The 19,891-nt window shown below is 37.5% G+C and overlaps 1 protein-coding gene across 2 annotated transcripts in view; it reads right to left on the minus strand.

Moving 5' to 3' along the window:
• The window catches only part of trpm3 (transient receptor potential cation channel, subfamily M, member 3), a 157,472-nt gene that overhangs the window by 87,578 nt on the left and 50,003 nt on the right, over positions 1-19,891 (minus strand). The window contains exon 1 of one of the 2 annotated variants that reach the window (XM_016466109.1): positions 18,004-18,271. The exons of the other annotated variant lie outside the window; for it this stretch is intronic. Within the exon in view, the coding sequence (XP_016321595.1) occupies positions 18,004-18,138 (135 nt within the window). The 5' untranslated portion in view covers positions 18,139-18,271. Of the gene's footprint in view, positions 1-18,003; positions 18,272-19,891 lie in introns of those variants that run through there. 2 annotated transcript variants of the gene reach the window in all.

Genomic DNA, 19,891 nt, shown 5'->3' on the forward strand with positions numbered 1-19,891 from the left:
GTTAAAAGTACTTGAAGTACTTTCAAGTTTTGTTCTACAACACACATTACCCAAAGTCATACCTCAAACATGAATTTTGAAGCTGTTTAAAAGTACAAACTTGCTACAATAATTAGGTTCCATGTATAAGTCTATCAATAAAAATCCAAATTTGCACAGAAAGCAGGTGTGTTTGTGCTGAAATGACTGACTACTTATTTTGCGGTGAGATTTTAGCACATTTAGCGCCTGGTTAACCTGGATTGCAGGTGATTCGTGAATCAGAGGTGAGTTTATCTACAAATAGTACACACCTGCTTAGAGAATTCTCCACATTTTTCTCAGGTTAAATAGCAAATTTACTAGTAGTCTGTTTGTGCTTAGAAAACATGCTTGGCATTCTGGACATACTGTATATCTCAGTCCTTGCTTCAGATGAAGGGCAACAGTGAGCTAAGGAGATACTTTATTTTTAACGCATCTACCTCAGTCTTATTCATCCTGAAATGACTGGTACTTCTCTTTGCAGGTGGACATTTGCTAGAATTTCCTCCTCATATTCTCTGGGGGCTGCATTTGCAGAGTTTTTTTTAGCTCCATTACCTGCTGCTGCCTTTTGCTTTTGTTTTTGTGCTTCTATTCTCGAAATTTAGCTCCTGTCAAAGCTGGCATTTTCACTTGTGAATTCATCACCTGATGTCACATTGGGCAATGACTGTGACATTTGTTCAAGACTCTTTAAAAAAATCATACCAGTCCATTTGATTTTCTGCTAATGATTAAACTTTGCTTTACATCTCAAACTGTTCATTCAGCCAAAACCATTTGCTCATTAGTAAGTAAACTGTTCAGTCTAGAACTTGTGGCACCAAGGCTAATGAAACAGACTTTATGAGACATTTGTATTTAGTGCACATTTTTGCATAGTAATAATAAGCTTAGGGGAAAATAACGTCACATTACAATTAAGCTGTGTGTTTAAAGCACAGCAGATAAGAGCGTATCCATCTATCGACTTCCTGTTTTCTGCCCACTGGTCACAAATCAGCAGTTGCACTGATTGGCTCAGATTGGTCCCGTCATGCTGTTAGCCGATAGGCTGATAATGAAGTGCCAGAGTCATAAAGGCTTAAAAAGAGATGGGCTGGTGCAGAGCGGGAGTCACCAGTGCTTAAACGCTGAAATAACACCTCCTACAAACAGAAAATCTTCACCTCACTAATAGGGAAAGGTCTATCCTGAATCAATCTCATATTCAATAATTTAACTCTTCTCTAGCCTTACAAAAAAAAGTACTGTGAAAACAGAGTCTGAATCAGAGTGTAGTACTGTGAAATATGCCAAGACACTGAAGGATCACTATATATCATTTCATACAATCAAGATGAAATGCAAGCTTCAAACAATATCAAGATTAATATGGTACATATAAAATGATAACAATACACTGAATAACAAATCAACTTATGTTATTCAGTGTACAGCAAGCTTTGATTTACAAGTGTCACACTTAAATCATCACACATCACTGAAGCATCTTACCTCACAGGAGAACATGTAACGGAGAGAGAAATACAAAAAGTTGAGGTAAATCTTACATATCTCTACACTTATGACTCACACTAGTGACTAAATTTAAATGCTAAGCCAGTCTGATAACTTCAAGCGTGAACACTTAAGACTTCTCTGCCAGCCCATTCCCTTGTTGGATGCTAAATGACTCACTGGTAAAGTAGGGAACACCTATAGGGTGCCAAATGACACATAAAGCATGTTGCAAATAACTGCAATTTCGATTTTGATTTTCCAGATTTAGCTCAAGTGTTTTAATCATCTTTTCCATTTATTAAAAATCTTTTCCCAGCTTTAATCACTTATTAATAATATTTTAAGCGCAGACATTTAATAAATCAAATCTGATTGCCAATTGCGCAGGTTCTGTGCAGCAGCTAAACTTCATGTATTACCAATGTAATTTTAGCTATTGCTTTAGATTTAAACATTTACCAAACATTTAAATTCAGATTTAACATTCAGACTCTAAATAAATATTAAATGGAACAAAATTGCAACACACCTTTAAAGTCTGTCTGTGCAAAACAGAGAAAAACTAAGCAATTATTTGCAGCATACTGTACACTATTAAAATTACAAATGACTTGCTTCTTGCGTCAGACCAAGGCTGTATCTCATTGCTAGTTTTACTTGATCTTAGTTCTGCGTTCGATACCATAGATCATGAAATACTCATAGATCGATTACAAAACTATACAGAAGCGCTATATAAATAAAGGTGACTTGACTTGACTTGACTATTTGTCATTCCATAAACAGCTATATGAATAAAGAAAAATTCAAGGGATGTGGTTTGTTGCTATGAAACTAATTATTTGTTTGATTACTTAATGGTGTTAATTGTTTCAGTAACTGAATCTTGAACGAATCGAAACCCATTTATTGACATGAATATTGCAGCTCATAACCTTGCATTATATAACAGTTATGTATAAGCGAATTCTCAGTAAAGAGACAAGTTCTCTCTTTGTTTTATTCATACTCTGGGGATAAACATCCAGTTTTTGTAGTTTGCAGAACAAGCTGCTTGAGCTATTTTAAAAATTCATAATTCTATATTTAGCTACTTACAAGTGTCCCGGTGTTTTCATGTGAAATCCTTAAAAGATCCCCCACAAAAAAATGGCACAGTAGAAATCTCTTCCTCTATGCATGAAATTTTCTTCATTATTGTGCATGCTAAATTGCATTTGCACACTTGGATGCATTTGATGCCCCAAAAGGGAGATTGGCAGGCAGATTCATTACTGAATGTGATAGGACAAATGTGCTGATGTCACATGATGTGACCTTTTGTTGGAAAAGTTGTGATATTACAATCTGTTTTTGACATTGATTCGTGTCGCATTGCCTCTTTTAGCAAAAAGTGTGACTGATCCTGCTCTTGTGTACTAGCGTGTATCAATACGATGAAGCAGCACTGGCCATGCATCAAAGTTGAGATAAAATGATGCACTGTTTTGTGGTTTCTGTCAGATGAAAGACCCCATAAGGGTCAGGGATGTTCTGGTCTACTCTGACTGACAGCTGGTCTACCCAATCAAAACTGCTGAAATGTACAAATAGTTATAAAAAATATATATAACTTACGTTGCACACAAAATAAACATAGCTGGACACACTGTACAAGCTTTCATCATCTTAGTTATTTTGCATATACTGTACTGTGGTACTATGCATTAATTATTCATGCTGTGGGGAATGTTTGGAACCACAGTTCTGCCTCACCACAGACATCTCATTATTACCTACAGCATAACATAAACATACAACTTGATTGTGCTGTCATTGTTGTTGTACAGTTAACTGTGAAGCTATACATTAAGCTATTGAAAAATTAGCAAACATTGGCTCTGATCCAAAGCCTAGTGAGTTGCCTCATGGCTTTCTGCCCACCTTCTACATTGGCAGCATCCTAAATTAAATGAAACTTCATTAAGCAAACAATACTTAAATCTGTAAATAGTTTTGTAGGGGGAAAAAAGTTAATTTCTTTTGCTACACCTCCTAAGTCAATATCCTCTGGAAAACTGCTATAGAAAAATATTTGGTGTGATTAGTACTATAAAAACACATCTGAAATGTTCTCTGCAAATATACATATATTTACAGTGGACAGAAAAATTATACACTATCAACTTATATTTTCTAGATAACATTTTCACCATTTCTTTTGGATTTACTACAACATAAAATATATAAGCTGACAATATAAAAGCTGATTATTCAATTTAGAACACAACATGAAGTCTTTATATTATAATGCCTGTCATTTTTACTGTATAGTATAAAAATAAATGGAACATTTACACTCTTTATAATGCAACAAACATGTCAGCAGTGTGGAAGCATTTAAAACTGTCAGAGAAAGACGCAAAAATCATTACAAGCACAGACAGCGAGAGACTGTTTAGTACTGCATCGCAAGTCTTCGATGAGAAGAGGAAGGGGTGATGGTTGCTGGTTACTGTATGATGATTGAAATCGCGAAATGGCCTTAAACAATTAGTAAATAAACTGCAGAACGTTATGTTTTCTAATGCACGCACGGATTGCATGTATTCTGACAGTGCTGCACAAAGCTGCTTGTTAACCAGGGTTCAAGTCCAAAGCGCTAGGAAAATCGTCAGTTGCTCAGTCACATTTTTATGATTTTTTTACAAGGCATGTGACAATGCGATACGTGCGACGTATTCGTAATGAGACTCATTTATAAATCGGCTGTTGTCAATAAAAAGAAGCATTGAGGTCTTCCTGCGCGTTTCCGCCAAAATAAAAGTTGAGAAAAAGCAAGAAAATCGTCAACATTCATAAATGTTAATATTGTAATTTTACTGTTGTTCTGCAAAATAAAATAAAAAGTAAGACAATAATAATGATAATAATAATTACAACAGCTCTGTTAATACATTTATTATAACATACACACATAGTGTTCAAATTGGGATCTGTAATATTTTCTAATGTTTTAAAAGAAGTCTCTTCTGCTCAGCTAGGCTGCTTTTATTTGTACAGTAAAAAAAAATACATGCCTGATTCAAGAAGAGGGTCTGATGGCCAAAAAATATTATTTTACTAACTTATTAATTTTAATTTAAATTGTGCTTTGTTGGTATAATGTCTGCTAGAATGTTAAAAAAATGTTCAGTGTTAAATATTTTTAAATTGTTGTTTTTTTAATTGATTTTTTCTTTGAAAAGCAAGACAAACCAATAAAAAGCACATTTTGGCTATTTAATTTATGCAATGGTGAAAAAAAGTGGCAAAATACATGGGGGAGAAAACTCGAAAAACCGTGTTCGTTCTTTGGACTTCGTCCCAGTGTTTCATTTAGTTCGGTTTCGGCTTCGGCCAAGAATTTTCATTTTGGTGCATCCCTACAGCTATGCCTTTACAGCAATAAATTATATTTTAAAATGTATTCAAATAGAAAAGTTATTTTAAATAGTAATAATATTTCACAATAATACTGTTTTTATTGTATTTTTTTATCAAAGAAAGACATTGATGAGCATAAGAAACTTTTGGTTTAAAAAATAAAAAAATCTTAATAGCAAACTTTTGAAGGGTAGTGTATTCAAATATATTGCTGCCTATACATTTATAGAAGGCATCATCATATTTGGGGGTCCTTGGCATCAAAACCCTGTTGCCTTTCCCACAATGGATACAGTTGACCTTGCCTTCAAATTTGGACCAAAAAAGTATCAACAATACCAAACAAAGTAAGCAAGGAGGCAGGATAATTAAATTGCCTACTATTTGGAACAGCCTTAGCATCTAATGCCTTAAAATGCCTGTGGAGGCAACTCACTAGGTTTTGGAACAGAGCTATTGTCTCATTAAGGCCCAGAAAGTAAATGTTACAATTATCAGGATGAAATTAGAGAGCAGGCACAGAATAGATATCCATCCCCTTGGAAATGTCTGTTCACAAGAGTGCCCTCACCAAAGCCAACTGAAACGGTGTCATGAAAAACAACAGTAGTGTTTGACTGACACTGAATCGTTGTTCTTATGCTGTGTCTATTGCATGTGTCATAAAAATGGGCACTGAGCTCAATGTTGAAATGGCATGACTCGAAGGCATCCGTATGAAGGATGTCAGAAAGCACTGGAGGGAACCTTGACAGTGGTCCTGAGAGACAGCAGTATTTACAGGCCTGTAAGGCGGCGTGAGTGATTGCTGCAGATCATGTGACCTCCGGCTGGGCGGTGATCAGGGATCAGTGGTTTCAGGGTTAAGAGTCATCCAGCGACCAGAGAGACTGACGCTTCACTGAATCACTAGGTCATGTTACTCTGGGAGAATTTGGAAAAGCAGATAAGACATGGCCCCAGTGAAAGCCACTGTACATCCGACACATCCTCTTTCCTTTTGCTCGCTTTGGCTCTGGTTCAAGCAATCTAACACTAACTCTTTCATTCCATCTTACTCCTATTACCTCCACCCCAAGTCCTTTGTCTTTATCTCTCTCCTTTCTCTGATAAAGTCAAGCCTGCGGCAGCTGCTTGCAGTGTCACAGCATTTGTATGTGTGTTCAGCGTTGGGTCGTAACAGACTATATGCAATCTGGATTATACAGTGAAAAAATGCAGCTTGTCACTGGAGCAGCGACTTCAAAAGCACACCCCTATACCTTATCTATCCCCAAAGGCTGCACATTTGAACCTTAAGGGTGTATATTTGTACCTTTTAGGAGTAGATAAGGTGCAAAGGTGTAATTTTATTTAAGGTGTATCTTGAGGCAATTGTGGACTCACAACCCGAAATTGGTTCACAAGTCTGTTCTAAAAGGGCAGGATTCCTCATTCCTGGTTCTGGAGAGCCACTTTCCTGCAGTGTTAAGTTCCAACCATACTCCAATTCACCTAGGAAGGGCTGCACCAGCTGTTCGTCAGTTTGTACTTACATTGGAACGTAAGGTCCACATTACAGGTTTAGTAACTACAGTACTGTAAATAACTTTCAGTAACTGCATATGAAATGACATTGATTAGTTACGATTGATTTTATTTGACATGCACAACATGGACCGATGCACACAGAGTACTCTCCAGCACCAGGAGTGAGGAACCCTTTGAGGTCTTAAACAGCAGCTAAATGCAAATAATACAATGAAATTAACCGCATAATTGTGCATTTAGGATACAAAAACTTAATAGGTGTTTTTTTTTCTTTATTTATTTATTTTAATGCAATCATTTTTTTTTTCTAATACAAATTGGTCTCAGTGTTTAATGCAAATCTGATGCAAAACCAGATTAGAAGCTCTAGTTGAAGGAATATTTTTCACTTTTGGTGGTATTGTTTTTTGTTTAGTTTTTTGTCAAAACAATACAAGATTATTTTTTGTGTGATATCAAATTAATAATAGCTAGATCAAAAGTGATCCAAAATTGATTACATAAAAACTTTAGATTAGCCTAGATTACCATGGCACTTACCATTACTGACACTTTTAATTGCGTAATTTGCAAGATGCATTTCAGAAGTTATCTACCCAACACTGTATGTTTGTGGCAGCGTGTGGAACATTCAGTCCTGAGCAGTGAGGAAGGATTAACAGAAGAGACTCACTGCCAGAGATTCGGGGCTCACTACTGTGACCACACACACCAACTGACCATCAGCACTGAAACCCAGCAGAGCAAACACAAAAACTGCCTCCAACCGTCCAACTTAAATACATTTGGGGGAAAAGGACTGAGGCAAGGGCTTTAAAACCTTGAACAAAACAGATCATGGCAGAAAAAGGGCAAACCGGCTTTGGGTACAAACTGACCTACCCATACTGGACCTTCTAAAGATAAATAAAAAATATGAATAGCTTCTTAAAGAGATAGTTCACCCTAAAAAATAATTTTGTCATTGTTTATTTAACCTATTGACATTCCAAATCCATATTATGGAAAACAGCAGCTCAGAAGTTAAGCTAGATGTGTTCCACAGAAGAAAGTCAGTCATGCAGGTTTGAAATGACATTATTGTAACTAAACAATGACAGAATTTGAATTCTTCTGTGAACTATCACTTTGACCATGGCCAAAGGTATTTGATCAAATGTTTTTAGGGACTGTTCTTCCATGAAATGTGCAAGTGTTGGAATACCGCTTGTGTGAAAGATTGCTGTGTTATGTTTCTGTCTTATCGCCAAATAACATCTAATCCTCATAATGCTTTAGCCTCACAACCAATGCACATTATATTTTACAAATAGTTTGTTCACCTGACACAAACAAGGACGGTTTACAGATATCGGAAACAAATTGTACTTGACATCCATGATAAATTCATAAAAAATACTAAGTCATTACATCTTGATACTTTTTCATCACACAGATGATTTTCCCATTTACCGCACTCTGAATTATCGAAACCCTCAGGGTCATTACCCAATGCCAGCGTGTCTTCACTCTCCGAGTTTCACGGAACCGGGTGTGTGGAGGCAGGCAGGACGACGAGGACAACAAGAATTCCACTACTCACTTTTAATGTAGACACAACAAGGCAGATACAGGTAGGTGAAACACACACTCGGGGAAACATTCACAATAACCGACCCCAATGCTCAGACAGACAGGAACTAACCATGGCGGACCAGGGGGCTCGGGAGGCCATGGCGGAGCAGGGGACTCCGGTTGCCATGGCGGAGCAGAGGACTCGGGAGGCCATGGCGGAAATGGGGACTCCGGTTGCCATGGCGGATCAGGGGGCTCAGGAGGCCATGGCGGAACAGGGGCTCAGGTTGCCATGGTGGAGCCGGGGACTCAGGAGCCCTCCGTGGGCTTAACGGGGAAAAAGGAGCTAAACCAACACAAGGGGAAGAAACCACAACAAACAGTCCACAGGGGCATTACACCGAGGGGAGGTGATGGCATCTCCTTGCTCAAATTTAGATGCAATTCCTACTGAGCACGACTGTCACAGCATTCCCGTCTTTGCTCATGTGCCACACAAACGCCAGTATTTCTCACAAACGGGCTGATCTTTCTGTGATATGTTAGATAAGTGCAATAGCTCCTGTGATAGCTGTGGATTTCCCATTATACATCTCTAATGAATAATACATGCAGATTTTGCAGGCCTGCGGCAAGCTTGTTTGATGTATTACACGATAAGCAGCTGATATGAATGTGGCGGTGAATGATGAGGAGGTAAAATGATAGCGGAGCATTATGAGAAACATGTCCAGAAAAACTGTTAGAGATTTATTGATCAAATACACACATAGGTTTCCTCACAGGTTGACACCACAATCCTGATGCTAAGCAAAAACATTTGACCTCGATTGGTGCATTCATTTTTAAAGTTGCTGACTCCCGACACACATTTTAATGTCTGTTCCCTATGATTTTCCTTCATGCACTGCTGTAAATGACTAAATACACATTTAAAGGTGAAGAGTGAAATTTCTGTGCATCAACAAACAGAATACCAAAAAAAGGGTTTCAGTTTCTCAAAATCTCCCTCTTATCTCTCCTTGGTTGGCAAACCCAATGGTCCCTGATCCAAACTAACAATGTCAGTAATTTTGCTGTTTTGGACGTTCTAAAAACATAGAGGAAATAATACTCCAAATGGCTTATTATTGTCCCTTCAAATTATTCTAGGAAAGTAGAAAATGTTTTTAAATAATAAAGCACTTCACTATTTCTGAAGTCATCAAACAACAAACAAAACTATCTAGCTATCTTCTCTGACAGACACCAATGCTTTATAAAAATGAATCATGTATCAGTCTATAGTTTTTTTTTTGTTGAATATATTTTGAACCTAATAATTTAAATTAAATTATTCACCATACATTTCAACATACATTCTCCATAAGCTCATTTTCTATCTTTATGAATTACAATGAAGACACCAACCTAGAAACATCAAGAGGCTATCAACAGGTCCATTACAGTTAATCTAGGAAATGCCTTCATTGTCAGCTGTTTTTCGCTCTTGTGTCATTGGACTGTAATGGTTCAGTGCCACTAGCTCTGCACTGAGTGGGAAGATTCTACTTCCAGGTTTCAAGAATATATTGCATTCAGCTTCAAATTAATACCCACAAATAGAGGAGTAATATGATGGACACACATATAGCCTGCATATACATAAAAAATAATACATACATTTATACATACATTTATATGCACAAATACACATAGTTGTCTCATTTTCAAGAACTGTTGTTTTATAAAGATATATAAAGAATAAGTGACGTGACGTGACATGTGGCCAAGTATGGTGACCCATACTAGGAATTAGTGCTCTGCATTTATCCCATCCTAAGTGCACACACACAGCAGTGAACACACACACACTGTGAACAAACACCCGGAGCAGTGGGCAGCCATTTTTGCTGCGGCGCCCGGGGAGCAGTTGGGGGTTCAGTGCCTTGCTCAAGGGCACCTCAGTCGTGGTATTGAAGGTGGGAGAGAGCGCTGTACATTCACTCCCCCCAACTACAATCCCTGCCGGTACGAGACTCGAAACCACAACCTTTGGGTTACGAGTCCGACTCTCTAACCATTAGGCCACGACTTTCCCCAAGAATAAAAATGGACCTTCAAAGAGAATTTAAACAGAAATAGAAGGGGAAGATCTAATATGTATGGTGAAGACTATCCCAGAGCCTTGTTTAGATTGATAGACATGAACAATAGAACAGAACGAGAGAATGATTGATAGAATGATAGATAGAGATATAGAAAGAACAATAGTTTGAGGGAACAATAGAATGATACAATAGAGATACAGTAGATAAACACAAGCTCTCTATGCTGTCACAGTGAAACAATCCAGTCATGCCCTTTGCTCACCTTTACAGTAGCTTTACAGTTCAGATGGGAACTTCTGTTTCATGAGGTGTGAAGGAGGTATTTGTTAGCAGACATGGTGAAACCCCATGTGTTTCTATTCCTGAAACAGTGGAAGCTATTCTAAGCTGAGCCGGGACATACACAGACACGTCATGTCATTCACACCGCAGACAAATGAGATAACATTTTCCTCAGCTTCATAAGGAGGGGAAATGAATGAATAAATCAAGGACATGGAAGGATAGAGATTGAGTGATTGAGTGAAAAAGAGGTGTGGTGTGCCGGGGACAGCTGTGGTGGAAGGCTGGATCTGGGACTCAGGGGTGAGGAGACAGAAATAGCTCACTTTAAGGAATGAAAAAGAAACTGGAGCACAGGTCCAATATCCATTAAATCTGAAATGTGGGGACAGTGTGTGATTACACACACACACACATACACACACACACACACACACACACACACACACACACAATATATAGGTATAAGAAAGAGAGGGGTTCCTGAAAATAGCCCTGGGTTCCACTCATTTTCTGTGTTCACACATTCAATTTATTCTGGCCTCACAAATTGTACAGTGTAAATGGACACACACTCACGAGGTGTGTAAGACTGCCTCACAAGTATCAAAAGTGCTGACAGGGCATATTAAAGCGCGCATGAGGAGGATATACTTGATCGGCTCAGGCACCCAGAGACCATTTGCAAGCGCAAAGACAAGAGCAAAGGAAAAAAGATTAAAAGTAATTTCCATTCCTGAGAGTCTCATTGCATACGTCTTTGACATGGCTATGCAGCACATTTTACCGCACATTAAAGACGAGGGAAGCTTATTACTTCTGCCCAACTTCAAAGGACCGGTCCCATTCAGAGCCCATTCATGATTTGCCCATTGAGGGAAGCTAATTCCAAATCCTCCATTTAGAAAGAGGGAGGGAAGATTGTCCCGTTTCACCTCATCACTGAAACCGTGAATGTTTTCCAGGGAAATGGCAGGAAACCAGGAGGAGCTGCTTGGTGATGCAATGTTTTTTTTGTTTTTTTTGTCCTCCATTCAAGACTATGTAAATAAAAGCACATGGTGCTCATTTATTTCAAACCAAAATTAGGTTAAAAGGAAAACTGAAAAGAATTCTAATGGCTTTGAAAAATTTGAAAACCCAGAAACTAACCGATATACTGCACAAAGAATAAAATATGGTGAACCAATTTCTGTTGTCTTTTTGAGTAAATCTGAAGATAATCTCATGAGAAATCATAGAATATTTATTCCGAAATTCAATTTTTTTCTTTAAGTGATGATAGACGTCTTTTTTACCCATACAATGAAAGTCAATGGGATCCAAAGTTGTATGGACAAAAACATATTTCAAAATGTATTTTTTATGTTCCACAGAAGATAGTAAGTAATACAAGTTTGAAGTGACATGAAGTTACTGAATTTTCATTCCCAGTTATCCCTAAGTTTTTATATTAATATTCAAAAGAACAAAGGATTGTCCAAGCTTTTAATAGACATTTTATGAACCACTAAGTCAGACAGATGTGCTTCATTTGAAGATGTTAGTGCTATTTTTCTACTGTGCAATCACAGCTAATTCAAACAATGCAAATTTGGTTTATTTAGACATGAAGATGTTATCGCTTGGACTTGCATTTAAAACCCATGCATCATTTATTAAAGGAAGGTCAGTCCTTTGTTGTACAAGGTCTCTGTGATCAAAGGCCAGTGCTTCAGAAAGTCACTCTTCAAGTATCTTGAGCTGTTGATTGAGCGAATAATGATAAATGCAATGCTGCCAGTGATGAGCTGCCCACCTTCTCATACAATTAACTTTTAACTGAATATAATAATGTAACTGAAATCAGAGCAGCAGTCCTACCTGAGCTCATTAAGGACCCTGTGAATTATTTATAATAAATTTATTGAACACCTCATGAGACGATACACCACCAAAAATGCCCTCAGTACACTAACAGCAGTGGCCAGAATAGAAACTCAATAACTCCAACATCTGGGTCAGATTTACCCAAAATTACAGCTGCAAATTTCGCATAAGCCTAGATGCATAAACATTATACAGTTTTCAACATTTTCTTATTACATGGCATCAGTCTTCCTGCCATTATAATCACAAAGAAAGAGATGCCCACTTTTCCATTTGCAAGAGTTTGCTGCAATCAGCAGTTTACATTAATTCTGTCACACACACACACAAATCCCCAAAACAAATTTATTCCACAACAGTGTCTGACAAATTGTAAGAAGAATAAGGTGAAGAAAGGAGAAAGTGAAAGGTGTATTTTCAATTCACCATACATTCAAAACCAAAGAGAAAAATAAGATAAGTCTTTGAATAAAATTCACATTAATTACATTTAAAAAAAAAAAAAAAGACAAAGTAAATGTGCAAATGACTTATCCTTGAGTGAAATGAAAAAATGGAAACTTGACAAAGATTTACTTGGATTCGGCTTGTTAAGGAGCTAATGCATTTATTGCCATGTCTTGTACATGAATAAATTAATTTAATTGAGTAATACATCTCTAAATCCAAGTTGCTGAGTTGTCAGTGCATGAAAAATGTGTTTGTGTGGCTTAATCCTTTTGAGTATTTTCTTTTGGTAGCTATTTGTGTGGTCACTGATTATCTAAAGAATAAGTACTGAATTTCAGTGTACAGCATCATTTAAAACCGGTCCTTTTCATCACTACATCAATCCTTTTCCACACAGTAAGTATATTAAAGTAAATACGCTTTAGTACAGAGAGAAAAGAGAAAAAAGAGACACAAGTGTGAGCCACAGAGAGATAGAATGAGAGAGATGAGATTGTCAGAGTGTGTCACTGAGATAATATTCAATATACAGTATAGTCCCAAAACCTGCCACCAACCCTGAAGATACGTGCTGTAGTGATATGTGGTTTCACTCTTCTTTTGCACTATGAGGAAAGCAGGACTGCATTTCTCTTTAGACTGGGCTCATCATAGCATGGATTAAATATTTTCTTAATACTGATAGTAATGTAATTCGTGCAATCTTAAATATTAATGCAAATGGTAATACATAATTTAAAGTAAACTGACAATAAATATTTGAACGTGACAATTAAATATTCAGTCCTATGCAGGCTGGATATCTTATTTGACATAATGAGTTTACTCAGGCTAGTGAATATAAGAAATATGTAGGACATATGAAAGTTCATTCATGAAGCATTGTAAGAAAAGGGGAAATTGTTTTGCCACAAAATTTAAGGAAATATTAAGAAGTAAGAATCAAGTTCACACGATAAATACCACACACAAACACATCTGTCTCACTTTCACAGGGGTAGCCACAAGTTAACATGAAACACATGAAATATATATAGGCTACTGTATGTATGCAGGGCTCCAGAAAAAAAAGGAGCAATTGGCTCCTACAAGAAACAAAATGAGGAGCCAAATTATTTTTTAAGTGCCACAGAATAAATGGGTTTTATTCATTTATTTAACATTTCAGTCATATTGTCATGTGTTTATGTCTCTTCTTTTCTTGTCTTTATTAGCATTTTAATATATATTGTAGATGTCCTGGGAACTAAGGATCACTTAAAGTGGGAACTAAACGTCTTTTCCAAATTGAGAACTATATACAATCACAAAGAATTGTTTATTGCACAGAATCTGTGCCAATATCAGGCCCATAACTGTCAGCATCACTTGCACACATCCAGTCTGTTCATTAGTAACAAATAGATTTTATAGGAGGTGTACAATTTGATCTTTAGCTCCTTGCATTCTTTCTTATCATACTCGTTTTCCACAGTTTGAAACACTAAATGAGCGATTACATGAAACATTTCAGTAAGTCGTATATTGTAGGCTATCTTATAATATAGGCCTACCTTTTGATGTCCATTCATGTTTATTTCGTACTATAGTAGTAAAGAGAAAGATATGGCGGGTTTACGTGCAGCTTGAACTTTGGTGAAAGAGCGCCAAAACGGTATTTATTGATTGAATTTCATTATGAATTTGGCAGAATTTTAAAGCTGATACTTTGTTTATTAAAAGGTAACATATTACAAATTTTATTGCGATTATTGGACCGCAAGTACACTACAAATAATATGAAGTTCACGCATTAACAGAACACAGCATGTAGATAGCTCTTGATAACAAGAAGCCATATTACTATTGATTATAAACGCAAACTGTTAACGATATTGCTAATATCCACACAGCTGACAGCTTTACCTGATGTAGTTTGTTCAAGTTATGCACAAAATAGCCACTGCTTTTTTGCACTTTTACTTCGCACATCTCCGTCATTTTTGATCTCTCTCATGATGCTACAACTGGAGCTGCTTTTAGCAGGTGGTGTTCGGCAGAGATGAGGACAGTTTTTCCTCTAAAACTTTGATGCGCATCGTCTCAGTTTATGTCAACATAAACAAAATATGTGATCACAAAACTATCAGGAAAAAAGGCATTACATGCACATTTTTAAATGATAACATGTAAATTTATACAGACGCCAGTGGCGATCTCAGCAAAAATATCACTTGCAAATGAATATTTTTGGTCGCAAATGCGACCGTTTTAGGCGCAGTCTGGGGCCCTGGTTGTATAAAGTGAAGTGACATGTGGCCAAGTATGGTAACCCATACTCGGAATTAGTGCTCTGCATTTATCCCATCCAAAGTGCACACACACAGCAGTGAACACACACACCGTAAACACACACCCAGAGCAGTGGGCAGCCATTTTTTGCTGCAGCGCCCGGGGAGCAGCTGGGGGTTCGGTGCCTTGCTCAAGGGCACCTCAGTCATGCTGTTCATTCACTCCCCCCATCTACAATCCCTGCCGGTACGAGACTCTAAACCGCAACTTTTTTTGCTCTAACCACTAAGCCACGACTTCCCCGTATATATGTATATATGTATATATGTATACATGCATGCATTTTTCCACTCAGTATTTTCTCTTTTTTTGCTTCCACCTCCTTAGTGCTTTGTTGACAAACTACACCTCAGCAGAGCTGGACAAACATACGGCTGCTCATCGCTGAGATAATCTCATATGTAGGGCATCAGTCTGTAGCGAATCAGCTCATGGGGAAATATGAATAATTAATCATAACTAGTTATAATTAATTATAAATATTTAGATCCGCTGTAGATATTTACTTAACCTCTCAGGGTCAACTGTCTGTCAATTCTAAGAACGTTAATTTCCTGGTTAAGGGAAATAATTTTCTTACTGTACAATTCTACACCGAGCTTGTAGCATAAATCTGCATGATTAAGTGACTCCAGTTATGAGCAAACAATGAACAACGTCAAGTGTGATACAAAATGAAAAATTGTGTTTTTGATTGGTCCAGACGCTACAAGTCTTTCCAACCTGTAATCTTCAACTCCTCTGGTCAGTTACCTACACAGAACACCTGAAACAACATCTGCTCTCTAACCCCTGTGTAATCAAAAACATTAGCCTTAAAGGTTCAACTTATAGGTCAAATATGGTGCATTGGTAAACCATAATCAATCTAAATTCCCGCCCACCATTGTTATGTAACTCAGCAATAGAATGCATTATGCAAAACACAAGCACATCTCATACTCTTACAATTTAAATTCACAAGCAAAGAGTCGATGTTTACTACAAATACACTTACAGCTATGAAAACAGCAAAGCAACTTGAACAGTCTTAATGCCGACAAAAAAATAAAAAATATGCAACAATTATTTTATTTCTAGTCTACACATTACAACTGGACTTCATATGGAAAGTTTTGTCCGTATCCATTTGTGGTTGCATCACATATCAGGACACGAGTGTTTCCTGCAACAATTAACACAGGACAAGCTGTTATGTCTGAGTCATGAACAAATGCCGGATATATTCACATTGATCAGGAGTAGAAACAAATTCCAAACAGCGATTTCACACAGTGAATTGTTTAGAACCCTGATTCCCTCACTAAACAGCGTGCCATTTTTGGTTAGTGAACCGGAAACCTGCAATGCAAGCATTGGTTTGCGTCAGAAATCACATGCTCATAAGTGGGTACTTCTTTTGCACAAGTAATTACTTTGTGACAGTTAAAAAGAATGTTTTATAGCATGAATGTAATCCAGACGTACTATACATTGTCAAATTAAAGGTAAATATTCACAACATATTCATGAATTTTGTTATTGAAATCAATTAATAATGCTATTCTTAAAAAAAATGTTTTTAGAAACAATTTTATTGTTTAAGATATGAGACCCAGTTGTTCTAGCTAGACTAGAACTTTGTGTGGGTGAACACAAAGAGCCTACACAAGAGCCTACACTTTTAATTGCATTTATATATTTTATATGACACAAAACAATCAGGATTATTATGTCATCAAATTTGAAAAAAAAAAGTATACTAAATACAAATAGAAAACAACCCAGTAGTTTATATAACTTAAATCGTCATCGTCTACCTACAAAAACACCCCTTCATCACTGCACAGAGGAGTGACTGTAGCTGAAATAAGAAACTCATTCAGTGAACTAAAGCATTTCTGAACAACCATCTTTATCATGCGAATCTCTACATTTTCAGCTAAAAGTCATTTAGCTCCTTAATACTTCATTTTAGGAGCCAATGACTCCCTAGTCATTTCTTTCGTCTGGAACCCTGAATAAGACCCAGTCCTCTGCATTTTTACAGTCAGTGCGAAAAGCAGCTCACGACATGCTGTAACAGCTCTCTGTACTACACCTCCAGAGCAGAAACACTGAACCAAGAACATAATGATCCACTCATAACACTGAGTCATGACCTGGGGAGGATTTGACTCTTGGGAGTGAACGAATCTAAGCACTGTCTGTGACCGATCTACACTGTACTATTACTATAACACAAGCAGAAAATTGATAATATAACATCACTGACTATAATACAAGACGAAATTGCATTACATACTGGGATACATTACTATACTACCAGCAGAGATCTCTCTGGAGCTTTCCTTCTCATAAAGCATCTATCATGGTCCCAAGTGTGCGGTAAAGCTTTATTACTACTTATTAGCTAACACCTCTGTGCAAAATATCACAACAAAGGTAATAATAATTTTCTAACATAAAATTGATAGGTTTCTGATTCATGTGAAAAGCTATACTTGTAAAGCATGTGCAAGTTGTAAGTGATTTGTGGGTAAGCAATAAAACATTACTCTTGAGAAGCTGACAGCACTTACTGCACACCATGTGATGCAATTTTAAATTTAGCTGCGAGACCCCAACACTTCAGACTCTGACAATACTTCCACATGAGCAGAGTACCTGTCATTATCAAATAAGACAGAGAAGTTAGCTGCTTCAGCGCACTGCAAGAAAAAGCTCTTATGAAGCACTGAATTTCTGAGCGTAATCAATCCCATAGGTCATTGTACTCATACAACGAGGGTTTATGTATCAGTTAAACTCAAAATCTTCTTTAAAAAGAGCTTTCTTCTTATATCTAGTCTTTTGATTCACTATTTTTCTGATTTTTAACAACTAATTCAATCAGTACAAGTCAAAAAGAATATTTCCTAAGCATTTTTCTTTTAAAAAGACCTCATTGTCTCTTTCCTCCCCCATTTGCCCATCCCATGGGTACCTTAAGCAGGCGCACAGACGGAAGGAAGGCTGCATGGCACAGTTTCCGTATGGTCCAGTTGAGTGGCCGAGGAGCATCCAGCTGGTTCATCGCTCCTGGCCGGACGTTCCCGCCATCCGGAAAAGGGCCCCACATTGGGGCGGCGATGCGCGAGGGGTCTCTGTCCGAAATCCACTTAACTCATGAAGCATGACCCTCCTCAGCCCTGTCGCAAAAACACGCAACCTGTTTCCCCCCAACACGGCGTTCTTCACCTGCACCCCCTCCCTGCCCTCCCTCCCCTCCCCACAGATCCACTGGATCGGGAAAACTCCTTCAGACCATACAGGGTGTCCCACTTCCACTGGCCACAAAGACCCAGCAGTGCCAGAGATGACTGGGAGCATGCGATCTGAATGAGTGGAGAGAAGCAGAGAGAAGAGGAGCAAAGCTGAGTGGAAGAGAGGAGAGTGAGAAACAGTAGCTGTGATGTAGAGCAACAGAGCGGCACTGTCTTGAAGAACCCAGAGAGAGGGAGAGAGAGAGAGAGAGAGAGAGAGAGAGAGAAAGAGAGAGGAGAGTGCGGGGAGTGGAAAGAAAGAGATGTATGGAAGGAAGCAACAAAAATGATAGTATGTACTGACAAAGAAATGGAAAAACAAAAGATACAAGAGATCATGCTGTAGAATGAGGTTGAGAGTTGCTGTGAAGGCAAAGCATTGGAACTGATGAGGAATATTAGAAAGCAGATGGAAAAGAATGACGGATTGTGTTCTTTTCATTTTAATACCACATCTACAGTGGGTACGGAAAGTATTCAGACCCCCTTAAATTTGTCACTCTTTGTTATATTGCAGCCATTTGCTAAAATAATTTAAGTTAATTTTTTTTCCTCATTAATGTACACACAACACCCCATATTGACAGACTATTTATTTTCATTCTGTCAGGTTCCATCCTGCTAAGTGTAATCAGGATATAATCAATAAAGTTTAAATTGAAATAAAAGTCATTATTCCGTTTAATTTCTTTAGTAGCTGCCTTCTTAAATCATTTTAAAATTGTTTGACATCTTTCATTTTACTATTTGAATTGTACAGTGGTGCAATGTAACTAAGTATTAATACTTAATTACAGTACTTAATTACTTTTGGGAGAATCTGTGTTCTTATCAGGTTTTAATATTTCTGTCAACTTTCACTTTTACTCCACTATTTTTCCCAATTAAAATGTATCCTTTTCCTCCGAAACATTTCCCCGTAGCATATTCGTTACTCACTACAAAATAAAGTCGGAAGAACACAGACTGCAAGAAAGCTGGTTTGACGAATCAGTGGTCTGGCGCTTGCAAGTGAAGACTCCTAAAAAAAAAATACCTTTGCGCATGTGCAAACAAGTGCGCGCTAATATCATAAGTGTTGTTTTAATGATGTGCGATCTGACATTATGGAGTATATCACAAAACCCAAACAAAAACACACCCAGAGAGTGCATGCATACACTGTGTGATTTAGTCAATTAAAACGCATTCAGAATGCCCATGAGATTTAAGATAAGAGGCAAAATACAAGTTTAATAAAGTTAGTATTAAGTTATATTTTAGATGCCTGTTTTCCAAACTGTTCCAAACTGTTTTACAAAACTGAGCAACACACATGCTGCGTCTCAATGTGCCTACTTATACTACGCCCTTAAAGTATGTACTCTTTTGGTGAAGAAAAAGTACACATTTGAGTGTGTAGTAGAAGAGTAGGCAAGCTTTGGGGCATACTATCGCGTCATAAAATGCATTTTTAATGGACCTCTCTTTCGCATAGTTACACGCACCCTTTGACTGTAAACTGGCCTATCAATCATCTCATCACAGTTAATATCCTCCACATTTCATTTCATTTAACTTCCTACCGTA

The sequence above is a fragment of the Sinocyclocheilus anshuiensis genome, unplaced genomic scaffold (genome assembly GCF_001515605.1).
Source record: "Sinocyclocheilus anshuiensis isolate Anshui unplaced genomic scaffold, SAMN03320099.WGS_v1.1 scaffold88, whole genome shotgun sequence".
NCBI lineage: Eukaryota > Metazoa > Chordata > Actinopteri > Cypriniformes > Cyprinidae > Sinocyclocheilus > Sinocyclocheilus anshuiensis.